Source organism: Nerophis ophidion, linkage group LG02 (assembly GCF_033978795.1).
Source record: "Nerophis ophidion isolate RoL-2023_Sa linkage group LG02, RoL_Noph_v1.0, whole genome shotgun sequence".
Lineage (NCBI taxonomy): Eukaryota > Metazoa > Chordata > Actinopteri > Syngnathiformes > Syngnathidae > Nerophis > Nerophis ophidion.
Window position 1 is genome coordinate 63007724 of NC_084612.1, and position 14679 is coordinate 63022402.

Here is a 14679-nt window from a genome sequence, read left to right on the forward strand (position 1 = left end):
TCAAAACGAAATCAAACAACCTTCTCCTCAAATTAATATAAAAATGGTCCCGTACTTAAGTATTTTTCACCAACTTCTAATAGGACTAGGACAGGGGTCGGCAACCCAAAATGTTGAAAGAGCCATATTGGGCCAAAAATACAAAAACAAATCTGTCTGGAAAAAAATAAAAGCCATATTACATACAGACAGTGTGTCATGAGATATAAATTCAATTAAGAGGACTTAAAGGAAACTAAGTGAGCTCAAATATACCTACAAATAAGGCATAATGATGCAATATGTACATACAGCTGTTTGTTAGTGTTTATTATTTTTGCAAGGCAATTTGTTGGCCGCCTGGTCGTCAAGACAATTAGTCAATTAGTGGTAATTCACTTTTTTTTTCAGCTCACACAAGATTCAGGCATACTTGCCAACCCTCCCGAATTTTAGTGCTCCTCACGAAAATCTACCGGGGCAACCATTTTCCTGAATTTCTTCCGATTTCCACCCAGGCAACAATATTGGGGGCGTACCTTAAAGGCACTGCCTTTAGCGTCCTCTACAACCTGTCGTCACGTCCGCTTTTCCTCCACACAAACAGCCAGTTCTGTCACTTAATATATGCAGCTTTTACACACACATAAATGAATGCAATTCATACTTGGTCAATAGCCATACAGGTCACGCTGAGGGTGGCCGTGTAAACAACTTTAACACTGTTACGAATATGCGCCACACTTGTGAACCCACACCAAACAAGAATGACAAACACATTTCGGGAGAACATCTGCACCGTAACACAACATAAACACAATGGAAAAAATACCCAGAACCCCTTGCAGCATTAAGTCTTCCGGGACACTTATATATTACCCCCCATCTCCCGAATTCGGAGGGCTCAAGGTTGGCAAGTATCGATTTAGGCTCCTTCTACACTAAGGCTAAGGTTATCAAGGCTATATCCCACCTAACCTTATCCTTGTCCACACACACACACAATTCCACCGTTTAAGACCCCCTTCCCCTTCCTTCCGCCGGCGCAACGCAACCTAGTACGCATGCGCAAAAAAAAAAAAATGCGCGTGTCATAGTCACCTCTGACCTGGAACTGTATTCTTACCCTGTGTTTCAATGTAGCCTATTGCCATGATACATGAATCATATTTTTCAAGGACATTTGAAAGTAAACAATGTGATAAAGAACATTTTACAACAATCGATCTAGATATCTGGTCAGGACACCGTGCCTGTAGGCTGAAATTGGCGGTCGTACTTGACGGCCGCAACCACTTCATGGCTTAACAATAAAAATTTAGACGTTGAGTAATCGCTCTAAATACATCGTGTACAATAACTAAAAGTATGCTTTGCCAGTCCAAATGCATTTGCTGTTTTTCGTAGTACTCCCTCGTCCACGGGAGCCCGCATTCTCGTTGTCTCCTCATCGACAAATGGACAATGTTTTTCGCTGAGTAGAATCACAGCTGACCTGGACATTCGAAAGTTCTCTTACCGTTCCTGTGGCACAACACACTCGTTGACAAACATATCCCACCAGGCTGCCGTTCTTCCAGGCCTTATCCAAAACAGTCTCTCAACTGCTATGTTGCCGTCTGAAATCTGTTGTATCCGAAAGAGCTGTAATCGCGCAGGATGTGTTGTATCCCAAATAGCTGCAATCGCGCGTTACGATACCGCTTGTTATGAAGCTGGCTGCTGCGCGTTCTTTCTGGCGTCACTTCCTCTCCCAACTCAGTTTGTAAACGATCAATGAGTCCATACAAAACTACAAGCCGGAGATTCAAGAAATACACGGCGCACTTACCGGTGTAAAAAAAAATCATCCAAGCAGGGGAACCTTAAACGATGGTTTAGTATAGCTGACACAGAGCTTAGGCTAAATAATTAATTGTCTAAGAAGTTATCCAGCTTAACAAATTTTTTTACCATGAATTGATTGACGTAGACCCCGACTCAAACAAGTTGAAAAACGTATTCGGGGGTTACCATTTAGTGATCAATTGTACGGAATATGTACTGTACTGTGCAATCTACTAATAAAAGTATCAATCAATCAATCAATCAATGTAGACAAGGCCTCAGCCTACTGTGGCGAAACCTGCTGATTACTTTCAAATCTCGGAAGTAATTTTTTTTTGAAGAGTTCACAAAAAAAACTCACAAATAGCAAGTAAAAGATCATTCCTAAATGAAAACGATCCTATAAAAAAGATCACCGAAGCAAAGGGGATGGTACATTAAACACAGTTGATCTGTGATTCTGCCGTACAAAGCAAGGTACTGCGTTACGTTAGACCAGACCTGGGAAAATTAAGGCCCGGGGGCCATATGTAGTCCGTTAAGCTTTTCAATCCGGCCCGCCGGACATTCCCAAATATTTTTTTAGGTCTTTAAGATGGAAAATGTAGCTGCCATTATGATGTGCAGTGATGTTTTCTATTGACCGTAAGTCTTCAACTATACAAAGTATTTCAATGGTCGGAATCTGCGCTTTTGTATGATGTACCAGTTACTATGGTCATCTAATTAGTTACTATGGTAATCTAATTAGTTGCTATGGTCATCTAATTAGTTACTATGGTAATCAACGTCCCAGCAGCTTGGACGAGGCACCAAGCAGTGTGGGTGGGTAGCGTTTCCACAGACGTGGAAGGAGATTTTCACAATAAAGTTTTAAAGCTTAGTGATACATCAGCTATGTCAGATTGTAGGTTGGTTTATTTTTGTACCCTTCGCGTTAATATTTCTCAGTTTGTTGCATTTCATTTGATTGTAAAATATGTTGATCGAAAGAGGGTGTGACATTCATATTTTGTCAATATTCAGTGTTTTATCGTTCATAGAAAAATGTAAAATTACACTATGTTTTTTTAAGGCGGTCTGTCATAACGTTTTTAGCATTCAATCAGACATTATTGTGAGGTTTTGTATTAGTATTCCTAAAAAAAGATATACCGGACCCCAGACACATTTTTTTCTCTAAAAGTGGCGCCCGAGTCCAAATAATTGCCTGGGCCTGCGTTAGACAACCGAAAACATTTGCCTTATTGATACATAATACTAAACCCATTGCATGAAACATATTTTTACATCCAGCATGTCAAAGACTATGAAAAAGACTTACTCTCTTCTTCGTTTGCATGAACAAATGACGCTGCTCTTGACAGAACATCCAGTGGCGTCTCCATGCTCGGATGCCTGCTGAAAGAGAGAGGAGGCCGCTGTTGATTGCATAACACCACTCATTGTTTTTAGGTTAAATGTCTAGAACAGACCTACAAATGAATCTATGCGTGCTAAGGGACTGTCTCAGCAGCCCACACTGGCCTCGAATTATATGATCTTTTTAAAGTTGGGTTGAATTGCTGAGACATTTAAAACCTGTTTTAAATCAACCTTAAGAAAGTCAGTGACTTCACTATTAAAGTGGGTGACACTGTTATTACCAGAAAAGATGAGGTCATCTACCTAGTTTCCATTCTAGAGGCTAATCTTTCCTGTAATAAAATGGCAACCAAGGTAATCAAAAAGGTCAACCAATGAACAAAATTTCTCCACAGAATCTTCTCTCTGGTCAACAAAAGCACAATGAAGATTCTAGCGGGAACTCTCATCCAACCGTTTTTCGACTACGCATGCATGGTACCCCAGCACCTCCAAAACCCTCAAATCTAGACTCCAAACATCCCAGAACAAGCCAGTCAGGTTACTTCTAGACCTCCAACCCAGATCACACCTCATTCTTACCCACTTCTCCAAAGTGGGCAGGCTCAGGGTGGAGGACATAGTAAAACAACTTGCACTGAGCCTCGTCTATAAAATTCGCTTCACCTCCCTGATACCGAAGTACATGTCAAACTACTTCCTTAAAGTAAATGACCGCCATAATCACAACACCAGGGGGAGTTCCACAAACCACGTTAAACCCAGATTCCGATCTAACAAAGGTCTCAACTCATTCTCCTTCTATGCCACATCAATAAGGAGTGCACTCCCAACAGGTGTAAAAGAAAGTGCATCTCTATCCTCCTTTACAACTGCACTAAAAGAACACCGCCAGTCAAATACAACCCTAGCCTAACCCCCTTCCCGGATTGTCAATAATCAAATGTATATACTTGTTCTTATGCTTTCTGAGCTCACTATGTTCACTACTCGCTGTACATATCCTACAAAGTCAGACCTACACTGTTTCAATGTCCTTTTCTCAGATGATACAATTGTTGATGACTGCAGTGCTGATAGGAACCCAACCTAACCCCCTCCGCCCCAACCCCCTCCTCATCCCACCCTACGGATTGTAAATAATGTCAATAAATCAATGTATATACTCTGATGATTAACTTGTGTGATGACTGTATTATGCTGATAGTATATATTTGTACCATGAATTGATTAACGTGGACCCCGACTTAAACAAGTTGAAAAACTTATTCGGGTGTTACCATGTAGTGGTCAATTGTACGGAGTATGTACTGTACTCTGCAATCTACTGATAAAAGTTTCAATCAGTCAATCAGTTGTAGTTTTGAATTGATATCCATGCTAGGACAGCATCAGTCTATAAACAAGGTTGTATATATGTTTGGGTTTAGAGCATTGATAGGAAATTTTCCACATTTTTAAACGTTGATTCCTATTTTTGATGCTCAGTCAGCCAACACGAAGAAATAGATGCCACAGAGACGGAATCGCTCTCCGAAGTCAATAATCCTCCATTGTGGCAGATGAATTAAATTTTTTACAAGTAACATGATCACCGAAAGATAGTAGAATGAGGCTTGACAGGTTGCACACAGTAGAAGCTCAAGTGACAAGCGAATAGCTAGCTGAAAACAACATAATAAAAAAGTTATTTGTAAAGTTTAAAATGTGTGAAAGGGAAACAAAATGTAAGCAAATAAATTAACTGACAAATCAATCAATAAATTGGTATTGTAGATACCAAAAGTGGTACGAATAAAAGAGTGATTTTGTAGTATTTGATGTTTACAAACTGTGAAAATAATTCCCTACATATAGGAGGACTTTGAGAGCTCACACCAAAAGATTTCATCGAGTAATAGATAGTACTTTTTGCTTTTGTTTAGGTTGTGCATTATTGACTTAGTTTTAAAAGAGGAAAATGAGAAAAAAAAGAATGAAATGGTTTAAATGTTGTGTTGTGTCAGTGGCAGGGGTCGGCAACCCAAAATGTTAAAAGTGCCGTATTGGACCAAAAATACAAAAACGAATCAGTCTGGAGCCGCAAAAAATTAAAAGCCATTTTACACTTTTTGTGGGTTCTTCCGAGGATGTCGTAGTCGTAATGATTTGTGCAGTCCTTTGAGACATTTGTGATTTGGGGCTATATAAATAAACATTGATTAATTGATTGATTACATACGGATAGCGTGTCATGAGATGTCAATTGAATTATGACAACTTAAAATGAAACATAATGAGCTCAAATATACCTACAAATGAGGCATAATGATGCAATATGTACTACAGCTAGCCTAGATAGCCTAGATAGCATGTTAGCATCGATTAGCTTGCAGTCATGCAGTGACCAAATATGTCTGATTAGCATTCCACACAAGTCAATAACGTCAACAAAACTCACCTTTGTGCATTCATGCACAACCTTAAAAGTTTGGTGGATAAAATGAGACAGAAAGAAAAGTGGCATAAAACACGTCTTAGAAAGTCAGAGAAAGTTATACATGTAAACAAACTACCGCCAAAATTAGTAGGACAAAACGGCGCTCGCCAAATACTCGAATCAGGGAAGCATGTTTTATATAAACAGTGTGCTTCATAACAATTAGGGAGGTTTGTGTCATGTTTGTCCTCCGGCAGAACCTCATCTTTTTCCATTTTTCTAAATTTTTGAAAAAGCTCTTGGGAGCCACTGGGGCGGCGCTAAAGAGCCGCGGGTTGCCGACCCCCGGGTTAGAGTGTCCGCCCTAAGATCGGTAGGTCGTGAGTTCAAACCCCGGCCCAGTCATACCAAAGACAATAAAAAAGGGACCTATTTCCTCTCTGCTTGACGCTCAGCATCAAGGGTTAGAATTGGGGGTTAAATCACAAAAAAATATTCCCGGGCATAGCCACTGCTGCTGCTCACTGCTCCCCTCACCTCCCAGGGGGTGATCAAGGGTGATGGGTCAAATGCAGAGAAAAATGTTGCCATTCTTGGACTGTGTGTGACAATCATGGGTGTTTTAACTTTAATATTGGTACACTGTCAGTGGCATTTACCATTATACCATAAATAAACCATTTACAGTTAGAGCATGGGATTGCTAATGGCTCATTTCATTCATGATTGAACGGTATCGGAATTGGCGGCATAAAATCCTGATCGTAACATCTCTAATACACAAACAAAAGGATATGTGTAAATGTTGTTTTACTTTTTTAATGGAGGTTTTAAAAAATAAACTAAAACTTCTGTGCAAGTCTACATATGTGGGAAGAAAATTCATTCAGTAAATTCCTGTCTCATAAAGGGGTATTTTGCCTATTATTCACAATCCTTATGTGGGACAATAACTCATGTTTTTCTTTTTAAATGCAATATAATTCATAAATAAACACTAGCAAAAGTCAGCTAACAGTGGAGGTAATGGGAATCATTGTATTCCGCCAAAAAAGCGCTAAACAAAAACATCCAAAGACCTCCATCAATGTTTTCTATACACACAGTAAGTGTAATATATTAACAGGCACACTCATAGTAACGTGTAATATTTACATATTTTGGTCATTTTACGCACACGGCAGCGTATTAAAATCACAAACGCATCACAACTAATCATGGCAGACTTCATAAGAGCAATAACGACTACTTTGGGACAAATTACGATCCAGAGCCTTATTTTTTTTAGCCTGAATATAAGGAGGATGATCTATAATTTTTATTAGCAGAGTGATAAGCGGGCCCAGCAAGTAGCAGTATTGCAAAGCGGTGAACAAGAAATGCATACTACAAAAATAATAAAACAATCACTTGATGTACAATGTCTAATCGTACTGGGATGCCGACCGATAGGATCTTCATATCTTCCCGTTTAGATGAAGAATTAATAATAATCCTCACGCAGGTTAAAAAAAAAAAAAAATTAAAATGTGTGTTTTTCTTTCCTTCTTTTGGTCTAAATTAAATGCTAAAATTGACCAACTTCTCGGTTTATGGTAACAACCTTTTAGTACAAAAGTGAGAGGAATTATTTGGAATATAAAAGACAACCCTCACCATTTCAAGTTCTAAGGCGATGCAGCAGCTCACCGACTCAATATGTCAATAGCTGCATAAGCCAGTTAGCAAACTACGCAGCGCTGCTAAAAGTAATTTCTCTGCATTAACGCTTACACTAATAATATCGCTAATACTTGGTTAATAATCAGGTCTGGAGATGTACTGTAAATGGAGTATTGTTGGCGGTTTTTGGATGTTTTTGAAGGGCTCAATGGGCGCAATAGATTTTATTGTTTTTTTTACAAACTATCATACGGAATATAATAATTAGAGGTGCTTATTTTTTTATATCACATTTGAATTCCATTTTTTTTTATAATTTTCAAAAAAATCTATTTTTTTGGACGAATTAATTTAAAAAAATATTTTTTAGGCCATTTCTATGCTTACTTGGTGCACATGTGTGTCATACGTCAGCAACCAAAAGGAGGTTTTGTAACCTGTGAGCTGTTTTGTTAAGGTGTTGTTGTTATTATACCAAATAATACATTGCAAAAATCTGTTTGAATTGAGAATCGTGTTGAATTGAGTATTGATTATGAATCAATTATTGATTAGCCATTCACATTGACGTCCCACTGAGTTGTGAGTTTTTCCTTGCCCTTTTGTGGGCTCTGAACCGAGGGTGTCGTTGTGGCTTGTGCACCCCTTTGAGACACTTGTGATTTTAGGGCTATATAAATAAACATTGATTGATCCTCAACCCGAGAATCGGAATCGAATGGCGAGGTGCCCAAAGATTCACACCAATAACAACTGAATATTTGTACATATAATAAAGTTTAAAACATGTGAAATTTCATGTATTTTGTGTATTTCGGCCTAAATGGAAACAATGAAAACATTTAGTAAGAACAATTAAGTATCCATATTATTCCCAGGCTTTCGATCATGGGTGTCCAACTCATTTTAGCTCAGGGGCCGCATGGAGGAAAATCTATTCCCATGTGGGCCGGACTGGTAAAATCATGGTAGTAAAACTTCAGATTGTTTTCTTGGTCCTAAAACAGAACAAGCACATTCTGAAAATGTGAATATTACAATTAATACTCTTGTCAAACCACTTCAAGTTAGTTGAAAATTATGAGATAAAATGTATGCAGTTTTAAAAACACCATGAAGGACACAATGAACTGGGTCTCAGTGTTTTTACAAAATTTCAAAAGAACTTCCCGTTTAGGATTCTAAAGTTGGAAGTTCATCATTTAAAACGTTTGGAACAGATTCCTCGAACCGCCGCATTGGTGACTCCGCAACTGCCACAACACATTCTTTTATCATCATTCAAATATTACAATTATGATATAAACAAAACAATTATCAAAATGACAAAATAGCCAAAATCAAGTAACATAACTACAAACGTGAACGATGTCAAAATTGTAGATTTAAGCTTAAAATAACATAAAACAACTACACCAAATGTAGAAACAGACATTTTTACAATGGAGTTCAGGGTGCACATTGTGCATTCAACCAATTGCAGGCGCTGCATGGGACCAACTAAAAAGATGATGGTCACGTTGACATAAGTCTTTGCATCTTATCAGTCGGGTGTATCGTTTACAATGGAAGAAGGTATTATGCATCGATACTGCTGCCACCTGCTGCCAGCCATAACAGGAGCTGCTGATTGCTTGCACCTGCCCTGATTGGAGTAGCGGCAGCTAATCCAGAGGGCGCTCAAAGTTAGCTGACCCACATCACAAGTGTGATGTGGGTTACACTTGAATTGCTATTGTAACATCCAGTGGACACATTTAGAACAAGTTTCTTTCATTAAAAAAAATGCAGCTCGTTTTTATATTTAGCAAACTGATCTTGCGGGCCGCGGGCCGTATTAAACCTGTATATAAATAGGGCTGTACGTTTCTGTCAATTTCAAAAAAGCACAGCGACCAATGAAGTCCCATGAGCATTTTTTAAAAAGTATTGAAAATGGAAAAAGATGGGTGGGGGGAAATATACATATATACATACATATACATACATACATATATATATATATATGTATATATATATATATATACATATATATATATGTATATATATATATATATATGTACGTGTGGGAAAAATCTCCTGATGATTGAGGGAACCCCTCATGAAACAGTTCTGTAGAGATGAAGTAGTCTTGTGATTTTTCCCACACCTACATATTGCGCTCTACCACGGTATCGAGCACTATTCTCTGGATAATCCAATGAAGAGATATATATATATATATATATACATATATATATACACATATATATATATATATATATATATATATATATATATATATATATATATATATATATATATATTTATTTTATTTTTTTATTTTTTTTTTTAGGACAAATATGACACAAACCTTCCCAATTTTTAGAAAGCCTACTGTTTAATATGTTTAGTATGAGTATTTGGTGAAAATCATTTCGTCCGACTAATTTTGGTGGTTCTTGAACTCACCATAGTGCGGACTGTGACGCAACAGTTTGTTTACATGTAAAATCTTCCACTCCTTCGTTGTCTCATCTTTTCCTCTAAAAGTTTCATGCCGTGTGTGAAAGCAAAAAGGTGAGCTTTGTTGGTGTTACTGACTTGTTGGAGTGCTAATCAGACATATTTGGTCAGCGCATGACTGCAAGCTAATCAATGCTAACATGCTATGTAGGCCACCTGTATGTACATATTGCATCGATATGGTTCATTTGTAAGTATATTTTAGCTCATTTAATATCCTTTACTTTTATCCTCTTTGTATATAATTTAGTTTTGCATGTCTCATGACACATTATCTGTACTGTATGTAATATTGGCTGCATTTCAGATAGTTGTGTGTGTGCCATGTTGTTCCAGACCACAGCAAACATTACCTGGCTTGCCGAAAATTTGAATAAATCTATTAAAAAAAGACAGCTTGCCGTTTCCTTTAACTTGCACACACACATCTATACCTTTGCCCACTAAAAGCCAGTCATTTCCAGGAGTTATCTCACCTTCTGAGTAGCTTCTGATTTACTAATGGTTTGTTATGTTGTAAAAATGTGTGGAATTAATATTAAATTTCAACATTTCTGTCTACAAAGATTTGCTTCAACCTGCGACACAGTTATTTTGATAGTAGGCTATTATAGCTAATATAGACACTTAAGTCATGTGTTTCCTTCATTATAACACTTGTATATAAGTCTTTTAATTTTTTGCGGCTCCAGACAAATTCGTTTTTTTGCATTTCAGGTCCAAAATAACTCTTAACGTTTTGGGTTTTTGACCCCTGGTATAGACAAACAACCAAACATGCATTTTAGGTTAACAAGGTTTAAACCATCCATCCATTTTCTACCGCTTGTCCCTTTTGGGGTCGCTAGAGCCTATCTCAGCTGCATTCGGGCGGTAGGCGGGGTACATCCTGGACAAGTCGCCACCTCGTCGCAGAGGTTTAAACCATTTCAGTTTTTTTGTTTGTTTCCTGGAATGTACAAAAAAAAAAACAACAACAACAACGTTATTTTACCTTAATTGCTATTATATTTTGTTTGATGAAAACTTAAATCCTTGATGCTCATGCGTGCACGTGCTCAGTAGCGTTGGATAGCAAATGTTTATGGCAGGGGTGTCAAACTCGTTTTCATCGAGGGCCACATCGCAGTCATGGTCGACTTTAATAATGAGTAATATATGAACATGTATACGTTAGGTCAGGGAAAAAAATCAGAGGCTATTTCAAGCCTGTTTCGCAGGTTTTCCTGCTCTTCATGGGATTCATGCATGTATACATACATACACATTCATATATACATATACATATACACACACACGTACATATACATATATATACATACATATCTATCTATATATATGTATATATACACATATATATACAAACACACACACATATACACATATACATATTTATACATACATATACATATATATATACACACACATATATACATATATACGAACACACACATATATACATATATATATATATATATATGCATATATATATATATATATATATATGTATATATATATGCATATGTATATATATATATACATGCATATATATATATATATATATATATATATATATATATATACATGCATATATATATATATATATATATATATATATATATATATATATATATATATATATATATATATATATATATATATATATATATATATATATATATATATATATATATATATACACACACACACACACACATACATATATATACATATTACATTAACAATATATTTTTTACAAAAGCTGAACAAAAAAAACTATTTACATGGCAGCTCAGTCACCAGAATTTTACAGTAAAATCAATGGGTTTACAGCATATAAAAAAATTTAATAAATGTAATAGAATAGAAAAACAATACCACTGTTTTGAGCGGTAAAATTCAGAGCTGTCAGTTGTTTTTTTAAACCGTAAAATCTTGTAGTTTTAATGTTTTTGGGGTGTATTTTAATGTTTTAGTGTCTTAATGTATATGGAAAAAAAACAGTACCAAAGTTGACTTTACTGAAAAAAACAAAACACAGTCGGCGGGATTTAACCGTAAAATATATTGTCAATTTTACAGTCTAAAATTTGATTGATGATTTGATTGGAAATCATAAGTCAAGGAAAGTACAATATTTACCCTGATTCAAAAAAAAAAACGTACTTTTTGGAATACATGATAATATATTGGTTTTGATAATATTACATTTTAAAAGATTGCATGCAGTACATGCTTTTTAATGTCAGAAGGTAAAGAACAAATATATTTAGTAAGAAAAGATTAAGCACTTTATTAACGCATATTATTCCCAGGCTTTCGCGGGCCACATAAAATAATGTGGCGGGCCAAATTTGGCCCCCGGGCCTTGAGTTTTACACAAGTGGTTTATGGGGAGAACATTTTCCCAGAAGAACTCCTGCTCCTCTGCCTTGTAGTCGCAACATCATTTCACGTGTCCTCCAATTTGGAGCTTCAAGTCCTGCAAAACTATCTGAGGAATTTGTGGATACAAAGAAATTACTCCATTCTCACAATACGAAGGTCCTGAGTTCAATCCCCGGCTCGTGATCTTTTTATGTGGAGTTTGCATGTTCACCCCGTGACTGTGTGTGGATCCCTCCGGGTACTCCGGCTTCCTCCCACCTCCAAAGACCTGGGGATAGGTTCATTGGCAACCCTAAATTGGCCCTGGTGTGTGAATGTTGTCTGTTTATCTGTGTTGGCCCTGCGATGAGGAGGTGACTTGTCCAGGGTGTACCTCGCCTTCCACCCGAGTGCAGCAGAGATAGGCTCCAGCACCCCCCGCGGCCAAGCGGTAGAAAGTGGATGGATGGATCGATGTATGGACCCCTGGTATAGTCAAACAACCAGCCATGCATTTTAGGGGCGGCATAGCTCGGCTGGTAGAGTGACCGTGCCAGCAACTTGAGGGTTCCAGATTCGATTCCCATTTCCGCCATCCTAGTCATTGCCATTGTGCCCTTGAGCAAGACACTTTACACACCTGCCCCCAGTGCCACCCACACTGGTTTAAATGTAACTTAGATATTGGGTTTCACTATGTAAAGCGCTTTGAGTCACTAGAGAAAAGCGCTATATAAATAGAATTCACTTCACTTAGGTTAACAAGGTTTATACTGTTTCAGTTTTTTAGTGTTCCCTGTAATGTTAAAAATGTTTTTAAAAAAGAAAATAAAAACGTTTTGTTTTTTTTCATTTAATCGCTATAATTTGCCAGTGAGGCTTGGACTCCTCCAAGGCTGCCCTTTGTCACCGATTCTGTTCATAACTTTTATGGACAGAATTTCTTGGCGCAGTCAGGACGTTTCTGGCTTGTTGGCTGCAGGATTGGGTCCCTGCTTTTTGCAGATATTGTGGTCCTGATGGCTTCATCTGGCCAGGATTTTCAGCTCTCACTGGATCGGTTCGCAGCAGAGTGTGAAGGGACTGGGATGGGAATCAGCGCCTCCAAGTCCGAGTCCATGGTTCTCACCCTGGAAAGGGTGGAATGCCATCTCCAGGTTGGGGAGAAGATCTTTCCCCAAGTGGAAGAGTTCAAGTACCTCGGAGTCTTGTTCACGAGTGAGGGAAGATTGGATCGTGAGATCGACAGGCGGATCGGTGCGGCGTCTTCAGTAATGCGGACGCTGTATCGATCCGTTGGGGTGAAGAAGGAGCTGAGCTGGAAGGCAAAGCTCTCAATTTACCATTCCATCTACATTCCCATCCTCACCTATGGTCATGAGCTTTGGGTTATGACCAAAAGGACAAAATCACGGGTACAAGCGGCCGAAATGAGTTTCCTCCACCGGGTGGCGGGGCACTCCCTTAGAGATAGGGTGAGAAGCTCTGCCATCCGGGAGGAGCTCAAAGTAAAGCCGCTGCTCCTCCACATGGAGAGGAGCCAGATGAGTTGGTTCGGGCATCTGGTCAGGATGCAACCCGAACGCCTCCCTAGGTAGGTGTTTGGAGCAAGTATGACCGGCAAGAGGAAAAGGTGAAGACCCAGGACAGGTTGGGAAGACTATGTCTTCCCCGGGAGGAGCTGGACGAAGTGGCTGGGGAGAGGGAAGTCTGGGCTTCTCTGCTTAGGCTGCTGCCCCCACGACCAACCCTCGGATAAGCGGAAGAAATTGGATGGATGTTATAGTTTTGTTCGATGAAAACTTTAATCGTCAGTAACGTTGGAGAGCACATGTTCACGGGTAAAACATTTTCCTCTGTTTTGTATTCGTAACGTCTTTTCACGTGTCCTCCAAATCGGAGCTTCAAGTCTCGCAAAGCTACGTGAGGAATTTGTCGATACAAAAAAAAAAAAAAAAAATTCTATACTTGTCTCCTCATGTTTCCAGGGATCCCGCGAAAATTGATTGATTGAAACTTTTATTAGTACATTGCACAGTACAGTACATTTTACGTACAATTGACCACTAAATGGTAACACCCGAATAAGTTTATCAACTTGTTTAAGTTGGGGTCCACGTTAAGCAAATCATGGTAAACAAGGTTTATACCCATACTTGCTAATCCTCACGATTTTCCCAGGAGACTCACGAATTTCAGTGCCCCTCCTAAAAATCTCCCGGGGCAACCATTCTCCCGAATTTCTCCCGATTTCCACCCGGACAACAATATTGGGAGCGTGCCTTAAAGGCACTGCCTTTAAAGTCCTCTCGCACCTGAAAATTAGACTATTATATACGTCTCCTTTATCAATAGGTTTATCTATAACCCATAAAGTAGGCAAGCACGGAGCTATTTCTCAGCGTGTGTTTACTCCAGCCGGCACGTTAATACACTGACACACAACATCCGGATTCCCATCATGCATTGCTTTAAAACTACTGCAAGTATCAATTTCCAAAAACATAACAGAGACAAAGCAGAAGAACGAAGAAGAGACATGGCGACAACGAGTA

General features: G+C 38.3%; 1 protein-coding gene across 3 annotated transcripts in view; it reads right to left on the bottom strand.

Moving 5' to 3' along the window:
- Positions 1-14679, bottom strand: part of vgll4b (vestigial-like family member 4b) — a 109293-nt gene that overhangs the window by 91366 nt on the left and 3248 nt on the right. The window contains exons 2-3 of one of the 3 annotated variants that reach the window (XM_061888206.1): positions 10581-10706; positions 3131-3207 (exon numbers count right to left, since the gene is read on the bottom strand). In XM_061888206.1, the coding sequence (XP_061744190.1) occupies positions 3131-3207; positions 10581-10645 (142 nt within the window). In that variant the 5' untranslated portion in view covers positions 10646-10706. The remainder of the gene's footprint in view (positions 1-3130; positions 3208-10580; positions 10707-14679) is intronic. The other 2 variants (XM_061888231.1, XM_061888223.1) reach the window with 2 other exon arrangements.